Here is an 11,743-nt window from a genome sequence, read left to right on the forward strand (position 1 = left end):
TCCCATGACCAAAGTAAGTATTTCTGTCTGTTTACAAAATAAAAGCTTAAATACTTCCATAGAGCCAAAGGGACAAGCTTTGAAAGAGAGATGCAAGCTACTGCCTCCACCTGTATTCCACACTAGCCAAAAAAACCCATACATTCAGTGAAAAATTTGTGCTTCAGCTGTCAGAGAGGCCCCATAGACATAAGGCAAACGGGGAGCTGCTTGTATTCCCTGATTGCTTACATGGCCTTTTTCTAAACCACATTATAACATCAGAAACTAGTGACAAAACAACTCCGAAAAAGAGCTGGGAAATAGAAACTATTTACAGTTTAAAGTATAAACACCCCAGAACAGCACAGATCAGAGCTATAATTAGCAAGAGGATCACTCAGGGAGTTGGTTCAGCTGCAGCCTGGGCAGCCTGACTGATTGGTATTGATACTGCATAGGAGAGATTAAGCTTATTGTGTAAATCTGTAGCTAGAATGTGCAAAGTGCTCTGTGTGACAAACAAAACCATGGCCTATAAGGAAAATATGGGAAGAAATGAAAAATTTCAGACATACCTCTCTGAAAAGAGAATGTCTGCAGCATAGAAAGAGATAAAACTTCTAACATTTTATTAGCACGTGTCAACTAGGCAGAAACTTGGCAGGGGCTTTAGGGCACCTCCTTTAGAAAACCCTGTGCCAAGATGGCACATGAAGCATGAAGAAATGTAAAATAAAAAGATTTTTTCGGGGGTAAAAGATGAACAGATCTTTTGCAAAAAGCAGCATTGATGTTAAAACACATGGCAGAGCAAGACAAAGCACATGTGTCATGGAAGGCTTGAGTGAGGGAAGAAGTTTCACTTAACAATTCGAGTATCATATTGATAGCCAAAGTGCAATCTCACCATATAGATATTAGAAAAAGGCCTTGCAATAAAGACACATGGTGTTGATGTTGTTGACAAATTCTTTCTTCTCACCACTGATCTTCTTGGCTCTATTTTTGCTGTGCATTGAGCTTCAACATTTCATGGTCAATGAGTTTAATCTGAATTTCCCTCCTTGTGCATTACACAGCTCATCACCTTGGGAAATGGGCCAGATATCAAATAACTGGAAGTAAAAATATTCCTGAGTTTCTGCACAGTATCACCTTTTGTTAATAATGATCTATTAAATCCTAAAATCTTTTTCACCCACATGCTGTCCTTTCTTTTCAAAATTATATATTTCCAGTCTTACACAATGCAGCAATGTGCAACAATGTCATTTCTGCTTACTTTCAAATTCTTCCCTCCCTTGGAAGAAATATTTTCCTTCTACAATAGCAAACTCATCTCTCCTTGGTTCACTTTGGCATAGAGACAAAAGCAGGCTGCCTCAGGGTGACATATATGTTTTCAGCAGCTCCTGTGTTTATGACTCTATTTTCTTTTTCCCAGTTCCCAAACCAAAATAACAATCCTTCCCAGAGTGCAATTAAGGGCTTTCTGTATATCAGGAGAACCCACAGTAAACCTTACAAGAACACAAATGCTAGAGCCAGAAAGAAGGACCCCAAACACATTTTCTTTGTATAATATTTATTTAAATATATTACAAAATTACAGTTTCAATAAAGTAGAAAAATAAGAAATTATTTGGAAAGTCCTTGTGAAATACAAGCACTTTCCCAAAAGGCATTAAGTATCCAAACTACCACACATAAACAATCCAAGCATTCAGTGAACTAGTGAGTCACTCCCAATCAATATACTGGAAAGGGGTTTAAAAAAACAGAGAAGTGTATTTTCACTCAAAAGTCTGATCTCAAACTGGAGAAAGCCAGGTCTCAGTTGCCGTTGTGGAATCCAGCTTCACTCGTGTCAGTATCATGTTCCTTAGGTAAGAGGAGGAAAAAAAAAAAGGAAGAAAAATAAGAATTTTAATAATAGGGCAGAACTGTCAGATTTTTTGGCTTAACTAGAATATTTGAAAAATAGGGAATACTTGTTAACACAAACAACTGATCTGTTAATATGCTCCAAAGAGACTTCAAAGTACCAAATTTACTATGAAGAATTATTTCAGCACAGTACTGCTCCTGAGTAACAATGCTGGTTTTACTTCTGCACTGCAGAACTGGCAAGAGCTGTGAACACTCCTGAGGGCACACTGCTTTTACTCAGGCACTATTAATGAATTTGATTCAGCTGAAATTACCAAAACTACCTCTGCATGTACTAATCCCCAAATTAAAATAAAAACTTATTTAATGGAGCACTACACATTCGATACAGATTAAAAATCGTAAGTACTGTGGATCACACTTCACTGGTCTAATTTATTGCACAACAAATGTCTTACATCCCAGGCTTCTTGCCTGCAACAAGTGTAGCTGCTACAAAGACACACCAGCCTCAGTGCTGCTACTACCAATTATTCACTTCTAATTCTGTTATTAAAAATACCTGATTCAGTTTCTTAAACTCAACCACTTGGAAGAAGATGTGCTCCAGGATATATCTGGCATCTTGTTTCTCCTTTGGAAGTTTACTTGTTACTCCCAGGATATCGCCACATTTTCGTACGTAGAATTCCAGGTCATCATCAGTACCTAAACAAGCACCCAGGGAAGAAGGCAGGTGAGTATCACACATATCTGGATCAGCTAGAAAAAAACTACTACAAATCTTCATTTGTTGTTGGCATTCAGGGAAGTTGAGTCCTATAACTAAGCTCAGTGGACTAGCCGTGATGTCCTCCTGCAGCTGGCACCTTCTCGTCTTCTTTAGACCTGAGTGTGTTTAGAATACTCTCAATATTTTCACTTCAAAGCATAAAAAGATGTGAAATTAATCAGTGAGAGTGCACAAAGCAATTTACACACAATGTAGGAAACAGCAGGCAGAAACATGATAGAATGTCATGTAACAAACAAAATAAAATGTCATGGTGCATAAAGGCAGCTTATCAATTGCCATGAGCTTCCAGTTTCCTGGATCAAGATGAGGGCAGTGAATTTTCAAAAACAAAGCCCATGTTTTAAAATTAAATATAACAACAAATTTCCCCTAAAAATTTGTATTTTATATATAAATGTGTAAACAAGCAGTCTGATCTACTTACATTTGTTTGTGATCTCTGCAAGACGAGCTTTCTCAGAAGAAAAGGTTTCATCCAAGTCAAACAGTTCCAGAGGTGGAGCAGGCAATTCTCTGAAAGCAGGTGGAAAAACCTTGAAGAGAAGAAGTAGCATGGTTTATTGCCCCATGTTTTCTTACACTTTACAGATCTCTAAGACAACAGTTTCGGACTTAGACTGGACTTGAAGACAAGTGCTTTATACAAAAGACAAGGTGCTTTATACTTGAAGACAAGGTGCTTTATACAAAAGCACCTCCAAAGCCCACAGCACAAAGGGACACCTTTTTGAAAATTCCATTTATATTTTGTGACTAAACTCTTTTGGAATGTTCATTATTATTACAAGCATGTCAGAATTATCACCCAGCATGACAACTAGACATACTGCATTTGCAGTTTCTGTTTTGCTCCATGAGACCCAGCTGGCTGAGATAGCTGAGGAACTGACCTCCCCATAACAGCGCACCTTGGAAACATATTCACATCAGTTCTGGTGAGAGTATTTCTTCTTCATGCAGTCACCACTTATGGCATAAGCTGGACTTAGGTTTTTAAAGAGCAGTGCATGAGACACTACTTTAAGTTGCACCCCTGCAGCTGTAAGGATCCCAGTACTGCTTTTTCAGTGGCCAGGATAAAGAAGGATGGAGTCATGACAGCAAAACTCAGACAGAGATTCCTGCTTTTTGAAATTAGTTTGACACCATCGTAGTTCATGTTGCTTTCAGCCCAAACCTCTGCTGGTAAAAGTTTGATCAGCTCTTGCTGTAAAAGACTCCACTTTCTACTTCCCCTGAGGATGTGGAGATGGAAGCAGAGCAGGATAGACTGGCTCCTCCCTGGCAACAGTCAGTGTAGTACTTACACCACTGCTTTCTGAGATACCGTTTCCTGTTTTCACAGCAAAGGCTGAGCCAGCAGCCTCTCAACTAAAGGCTCACACATACAGAGCATTCTGTTATGGCACCACATACTACATTTTCAAGCTCTGTTGGTAAGTGTAAATAAGGGTTCTTTCCTAAAAGATAGTCTCCGAAGTGTATTCAACTCCCAAGTGATTAATTATTACTACAGCATTTCTCACTTTAAAAAACAAAACAAAAAAACTATAGAAATGACACAGAGGGGTTTTACAAGAAACAAATGGACCACAGAATCATTAAGGTTGGAAAAGGCCTCCAAGATAATCAAGCCCAACCTTCATGGAGAAGGATTCTCCCTGAGCTGTATGAGCAAGGAGGTTACTCACAGCTGGCTGGAGGACAGGTAGCGGAGTCTCAAATTGAGGCTGAATGAGTTGGAGGCGTTCATGTTTCACATTCAGCTCTTCATAAGCTCTGCAGCATAGAAAAAGACAAAGTATGAGGGGGGGAAAAATGATATAAAATCCATTTCCACTTGCAGGCTATAGAGATGGATTTTTATGAAGACACCAGGGTCAATGTTACGCACAGTAACAGCATTAAAAAAATGTGATGTCCATTTTAGAAGGACCTCAGAGAACTACATATCAGTAATAAGTGACTTCTATAGTGAGAAAATTAGTTAAAATTATGACAGAGGAAGATGATAGCTGGACATATAAAATGCTGAAAAAGAAGGAAGTCACACGTCAATTCTTCAAGCAACTTTTAAAGGGATGAACATGGATGAAGAAAAAGTGATCTAGTTCAAAAAAAGCAGAATTGCAATTTCAAAAAGACTTTTCAAGAAGCCTGTAACTAGAAGTTATTTTTAGAAAAGTATTTGTTATGGGATCAGAAGGGAGATCCCCCTATCAATTCACAACTTGTGAAAGTATAAGAAATACAGAGTAAGAAGAAAGAGTGTCCACAACAGAGTGGAGTTTCATGGAATCTGTGTAAAGCTGCCACTACTCAGCATGTTCAGATGTGGGTAAAAGAGTTATGATGGACAAAACTGAGTGACACAAACTGGTAAAATTGATCAGCTGATAAATCTCAAGACACAACTACTGGGAAATGCAAAAGTGAATGAAAATGCAGTTTCCAGTAAATGCCAAGTAATTCAAAAGTGGAAAAATGACCAGCTCTCAGTTATCATTCCAGAAAGTGTCCAACATCACTGCAGACAGTTCTACTGAAACTATCAGATCACTGAATCAGAAGTAGTCAGAAAAAAAGGTGAAAAGAAGGTCAGAAATTACAGTTAACACAAGAAGCAAGAGAAAACATTGTCACACTGTACAAATCCATCTCCTGGTATATCCGTATTAAGAATGCTGCTTACAGGTCAGCCCCTTCTACTCTTAAGGAGACACAGTTAAACACAAACAGAAAATACGCAATACAGAATGGAATAAATAAGTAATAAGAAAATCACTGCTGCTGACTTGATAACTGAAGGGAGGGCAGTTGTATCCAGCTGATAGAGGGATGTATCAAACAGCTTTGTGAAGTCTCTTGGGTTCTCATCTCCTTCTTGCAGGCAGACTCGCAGTTGCTCAGACAGCGCAGCTGTGTCTGGAAGCATGGTATAGTCTGAAATCTGAACACAGATACGCACACCTGGGATTTAAAATGGCCAACCTGTTCACACAGTCTCTTTCTAGTTTATATCTCACCTAAAATCTCATCTAGAAATAATTATTTCACTCTTTACCAGGTATGGCTCTTTGCAGTGCAGCTCACTAGATCACTAACTGTGCAAACCCTATTCTCTTGCTGTAAAGCTACTCCCTATAAGGATGTTTCAGCTGTTAATTAACATTAAAAGAGCCAGCTTACTAGTCAGCTGTGCAAGACTTGTTCTTTTATGCACTCAGAGTATACAATTTTATTACATATGCTATTTCCAATAAGAATAGCATTTGCATACATCAGTTAAAAAACCAACTAAAACTGACATACAATTTGATCCCTACTCAGAAAATCTACCTTCACTTCCTGCACATTCCTCTTGTCTTAGGGCTCAGAGTGAATTTCAAACCTACTACGCTGGAGCAGCAAATGACCTCATAGAGATGGGCAAATTGGAAAGAGACTTTCACAAATGCAGTGTGATAATGAAGAGCAACCTAAGTCTAAGAAATATAAATATTTTTTACTCTGAAGCCAACTGTCTACTTCATCTTAGACCCTGAATGAAGGTTCTGCAACAGCAGCAGCAACATCCACCTTGCTGTTAACCATTCTGTGCTAAATACAGGGTGTGCCAAAACTGATCACAGTATTCTTTACCTCCTTGTGATGGATCTCTCTTACCTCAGGGTCCTCCATATCCATCTGGTTTAAGTGGATATCTGATGTTGTGAGCCACTGGAAAAGCACATCCTGAAGAAGGGTACAACTTAATTATTTTCAGGAGGATCCAAGTAATCTCATACTAGGCTTAAACATTCATATTAAATCAATTAAATAAGATACCATGAAAAATAAGACAAAATAGGTAAAATATCAAAGCATATCTACTAGTATTGGATTAGAATCTCCATATTGAATCCATTTCATAGCTGTGTTGCTCTAAAACGAAGCTACTGAGCCTGGTGCGCTTTGGAAGTGCTGTGAAGATCCACCTAGGTGTTTTTAAATAAATAAAAAAAAGTAACCCAAACCCCCCACCCAACTTACCATGATCTTACCATTTTCTTCTTTATCTAAATATTGATCACTGAACATGTGGGAAGATCCCAATGCTGCCATCTTTCCACCTTGACTCTATCAACAAAGAAGACAATTTAGCAAAAACTCCTTCCAAATCACAGTTTTAGAGATAATTGTTATTGCTTTGTTAACTTTCTGCAACCCGTTCTTCAGTGTTCAGTATGTAAATATAGAGGCCAGTGGCACACATGCGGGTCAATATAGCACATCTTCACGTCAGCTAATGAGAGAAGAGTATGACAGTTCTATTATTTGTAAGATAAAATGCAAAATATACGTCATTATATTTTAATTATGCTAAAGTAAACATGCATGAAAATGTATTCATGAAACACCTTTGGAATTCTTCTCTAATATTACCACTCCCACAAGGACATACATTAGAAGAAGTTTTCAATAAAACAGAAACCCTGGAATGTTCCCTGCATCAACTGTGAAACGCATACCACAATACAACCACAGATACTGCTGTAATGAATTTGAAGACACATCAAATAAAGCTCCAGTTTGCTTAACACATTTCGGATGTTCCACACTCCATGATTCACAGTTTAAGCTAATTCTACATGCTTTACCCACAACTGGGTAGATCCTCTGCTCGCTCTTGCCGTTCCTTCACTTTCTGTTGCTATTCTTTATCACATCTCTTTTCCAGTCTAAGAGATCTTGTTTTCCTGCTACCAAGTTTCTCCCTTGGGATATCTTACTCTGACAGCTGCAGACAAAATGCAAGCAGTAAGTGTACTTGTAAGTTCACTTAATGCTGCTGTATTGGCTTTGATTTACACAGTTCATTTCAGCCACAGTAGGGGGGAATGAAGTTAGGCATCCTCAAGGAAGAAAAAAATCCCCTTCCTAAAGAGGATATCAGAAAACCACAATAGGAAACTCACCTACATAGTGAGAAATGTGTTAATTTGTTCACATTCACTAACGATATCAATCCTTTGTTTATACTCATCCACTACTACTAGATTTCTGAATTTATTTTTATAAAGCATCAAGTCTGGATGAGTAAGATAACATATGAAAAATCTACTGATTCCAAGGTGACAGTAATTAATTCGGTATGGTATACTTATGAAGCTAATGATAGTCTTACTTAATAAATTGTCACTAAAAGGGTAGGAAAAAAACCCAAACTTCAACGAGGAACTAAATATATCCATCTGTCAAACAAAAAATACGTAATCTTTGCTGACCATCAAATTAATTCTCCTCTGAGCCCCATGCAAAGGAGTTTACCATAAAGAGAGGTAGGAGTCACTGGCTCACCTGGATTTTGCAGATGCATCAAAAGACAGACATGGGTTTGTAAGTACTACCAGAGGATACACTCCCAGTTTTTATGGGTGGAATGCAGGGCCTGTCACAGGCACAGTCCTACCTCATGCTGATAGAAAGCCAGAATAGGCCTGTTGAGTGGGAAGCAGACAGATCCTGTTGACAGAATTGCCACTGCTGGTTTCATCACATTCAATGTGGCTCCAAAAGGATACACAAAAGTGAGAGCTCTGCAGGAAATACAGAAACTCCCTAAGTACCTGCATGTATAAGGCAGGCTGGACATATTTATAAAACTCACAGTGCAAGCTGCAATTGTGCACTGTCGGTGGAAAGCCAAAGCCTTGTTTCCAACATGCAGATCATTGTAACCACACTTCAGTCTCTCTCTCTACAGGTTTTTCCAGGTTATTCATATTTACATTTTTTAATTAAATTCAAACTCACAGACTAGGGGCAAAAAAGATCGGATCATGAGAGAATTTCTGTCCAAAACTGTCACTTCTGCTCCTTCAGTGGTTATCAAGCACTACTAAATAGATTCTCCTTTCCAGATATAGCCTAAGAAGCTGACATAAGAAATGCATTAGAAAACCTCAACACAAGCACAACAAACTGCTGCTAATCACAGATCTGCTAATTCTGAGTTATTCTACATATTTTCACATCACTTTCCTCACAGAAAAACACTTACTGTGAGTCATGCCCACTTCCATCTTCATCTGTTGTCTCAAGTACTGTTTTTCTTGCAGCTTCACAGATTCCCCTACAAGATGTTGAAAGGCAAAATTTACTGAAAACAATACAGATTGCAAGTGTTTACTGTAAAGATTTATACACTCCAAATATTTACCTGTTCAAAACTCCATCAGAGATTAGGGCTTCTTTTGGGTGGTGGTACTTATAATATACATTTCGTACTACAGCATCTTGAAGAAAGAAAAAATATAGACATTTACATCTTAGCTGACGAGTGTGCTAGGCACAGCAATGAAAAATTGGTTTAGCTCTTGGTTTCCCTGGCTGCGTGCTTCCAGCACCACAAAGATGGCATATGATTCCCGAAAGAATTCAAATCAGCCTTCACTGATAAATAATATGAGAAAATAAGCCCCCCTCCACCTTCTGCAAAGCAGAAGAGGCAAAAGGATGATCCAGTTAAAATAGCATTTAACAAATTTTACAACTCCAAATTCTTTTTTTTTTCCCAGTGTATCTTCCAAACCAGGATGAACTGAATCCTGTTGATACACAAAAAGGTATCATTTAGAAAAGCCACTAAAGACCCTAAAGATATTTTAGTACACTGAGATACAGTTGACTTGGTTGGTTTTTCTTTTTTCACAGTGAATGACATTTTACTGGTCTGCTAAAGAAAAGTGCCACTCTTTGTTCAGGGTGAGCATGAAGTGATTCAATTCATTAAAATGTGTGGAAAATGTCTTAAATGAAAGGCTTTTTAATCAAGAAATGTCACTAGAATTAATTTTTTTTTTATTAAATACCATTAACACTAACAAGTACAGCAAAGGAATGCAAATGGCTAAGTTGTTATCCCTGTACTCTGCCCATGGAAAGCTCTCGGTGTATTCCAGTATTACCCTGCCAGATACATGTAGATTTAAGAATTAGAAACATCTTTTAGACCAAGGGATACTTTGTGAGAGGGATTTTCTTGGCTTGTATCTACAAAGTTTGAACCTGCTCTTTAGATTTTGCTGAAAACAGATGAATAAAAGCTCTCAGTAAGCCCCATTACCATTATTGAATATGATCCCATATTCTTCTAACAAGAAGTTAATATTTGTGCCATTACGGGACTCTCCACCTTCCCTGAGCATCACCAAGATGGCTCCACCATCCTCCAGGAATTTCTTCAGAACGTAGAACTGGAAGACAACAAAGATCCAGGAAAAAAAAATAAAAAAACTAACACATGAATGAAGATACACACAAGACTGCAGAAAGTTATAGGGAGATGAGGGAAGGTAAAGGATTCTGACTGCTTGCAATTAACTTGTTCCTATGAGAAAAACACTCAAATTTCAATTTGTGTAAATTCATCTAAAACAGCACAACTGCAGTCTTCGGTGTTGTTCTTTTCTATCTAAGCAAATCTTAAAACAGAACTAATTTGAAAACAGTTATTGATGTCTTACCTCATCAGCACTGAACTTCTCTCTTGGCCCTGCTGTAATCCACAGTTTTACTCCAAACAGTTTCTCCGATGTGATCTCATCTTTTAGGCTATGAATAGATTAATAAAGGCACATGCTATTCTTGAATACATTTTGAAAACAGAACTTTTTTCTTTTGGTTTTTTTTTTTAAAGGACTGGCAAACAAACACAAAGCAAATCACTTCAGTCACTTCATATCCTTTTATCTGGGTTTAAAGTTGACAGCTTGAGCAAAAACAATCCTTACAACTGTCAACCAACTAAACAGTAAAGCTCCTCTAACAAGGTACTGTGGCAGATCCAGAGCTGCTATAAACTGTCACAGCTGTTATTACACTTTGCACCTGAGGAGCTTCTTCCTCTTGTTCTTTTGATTCTTCTTCTTCTTTTTCCTCTGGGCACATTTCACAGAATCACAGAATATCCCAAGCAGGAAGGGACCCACAAGGATCATCAAGTCCAGCTCCTGGCCCTGCACAGGATATCCCAACAATCCCACCATGTCCCTCAGAGTGTTGTCCAAACACTCCTTGAGCTCTGGCAGCCTTGGGGCCGTGACCGCTGTCCGGGAGATCCTGTTCAGGGCCCAACCACCCCACGTGGGAAGAACCTTTTCCTGATATCCAGCCTAAGCCCCCCCAAACAGTTTGATGCTGCTTCGTAGCGAAAAGATAAACAATATCATCTGCACAAAGGCCGTTTTCTTTTACCCCCCAAACTCCAAACCCAGATAGACTCAAAAACCTGTATGAGGAGTTTCAACTCTCTTCCACAGGCAAGGCAGCTGGAAGCTCCAAAGAACCACGCACAGCATCCCACAGCGACAGAACAGCTGATACCACAGAGCAATTAATGCAAGAGAGCGACCTTAGCTCATGAGATATATCCCATTAAAGATGGGATTGGCCAGGGCTCTGAACAACCTGGTCCAGTGGAAGGTGTCCCTCTCCATGGCAAGGGGTCGGAACAAGATGATTCAGGTCCCTTCCAACCCATACCATTCTACGATTCTACGGTCCCCAAAGTCTATTAGGGTACTCAACGAGGACCACACACACCCGTGAAGGTCTGTCTGTCACCTCCCAGCCGCCCCTCACCTCAGCACCTTCCAGCTCCCGCGTAGCCTCTTTCGCAAGGCCTTGTAGCCGCCGGCAGGCGTGAAGCTCTCCCCCTTGGACGCGTTGAACACTATGGCATTGCGCGGGCCGCTCTCCATATGCTCCCCGGGGCCTGGCGAAGGGCTCCAGCTCCGGTGGGGAGCGGGGAACCCTCAGCGCCCGGCGTTCTCCAAGGTGTCCCGCCGTCTCCCCAGCGGGACGCAGCGGCTCCACGCGCGCTCCTCCCCTAGCAACGCGCCCGACGGGCGCATGCGCGGATATCTCCGCCCCCTCCACAGGAGCGCGGAGGTTGCCTCAGGGGTTCCCTCCCTTCCCCTCCTGGGAAGGGGGTGGGGCGGGAGCACTGCGGCGGGCTGGGGTGAGGGGGGACGGGGATTCACGTATGCAGTCTCCGTTTGCTCTAGTCCCCTGCACCGGCTTTGTCAGCGC

At 40.1% G+C, this 11,743-nt stretch overlaps 1 protein-coding gene across 1 annotated transcript; it reads right to left on the reverse strand.

The window, feature by feature from the left end:
* Positions 1–1,377: 1,377 nt before the first annotated feature.
* On the reverse strand, positions 1,378–11,545 carry IFT52 (intraflagellar transport 52). The gene is made up of 13 exons (XM_027890845.1): positions 11,294–11,545; positions 10,177–10,264; positions 9,777–9,906; positions 8,871–8,946; positions 8,712–8,783; positions 8,121–8,247; positions 6,701–6,787; positions 6,335–6,403; positions 5,464–5,618; positions 4,360–4,447; positions 3,093–3,201; positions 2,435–2,580; positions 1,378–1,863 (listed from the first exon to the last, which is right to left on the reverse strand). Exons 1-13 carry the CDS (start codon positions 11,410–11,412, stop codon positions 1,816–1,818), a joined length of 1,314 nt encoding a protein of 437 aa, XP_027746646.1. The 5' UTR covers positions 11,413–11,545; the 3' UTR covers positions 1,378–1,815.
* Positions 11,546–11,743: the final 198 nt, after the last annotated feature.

The sequence above is a fragment of the Empidonax traillii genome, unplaced genomic scaffold (genome assembly GCF_003031625.1).
Source record: "Empidonax traillii isolate 1590-97213 ecotype Southwest subspecies unplaced genomic scaffold, ASM303162v1 scaffold299:size639221, whole genome shotgun sequence".
Lineage (NCBI taxonomy): Eukaryota > Metazoa > Chordata > Aves > Passeriformes > Tyrannidae > Empidonax > Empidonax traillii.

Excerpts from the sequence above, each read along its gene's own strand:
- IFT52 (XM_027890845.1), bottom strand. The coding sequence starts at position 11,412 with ATGGAGAGCGGCCCGCGCAATGCCATAGTGTTCAACGCGTCCAAGGGG. Across the intron at positions 6,788-8,120 it reads TGGCTTTCTATCAGCATGAG|AGTCAAGGTGGAAAGATGGC; the intron begins GTAGGACTGTGC and ends CTTTGTTGATAG. Across the intron at positions 5,619-6,334 it reads TGGATATGGAGGACCCTGAG|ATTTCAGACTATACCATGCT; the intron begins GTAAGAGAGATC and ends ATCTGTGTTCAG.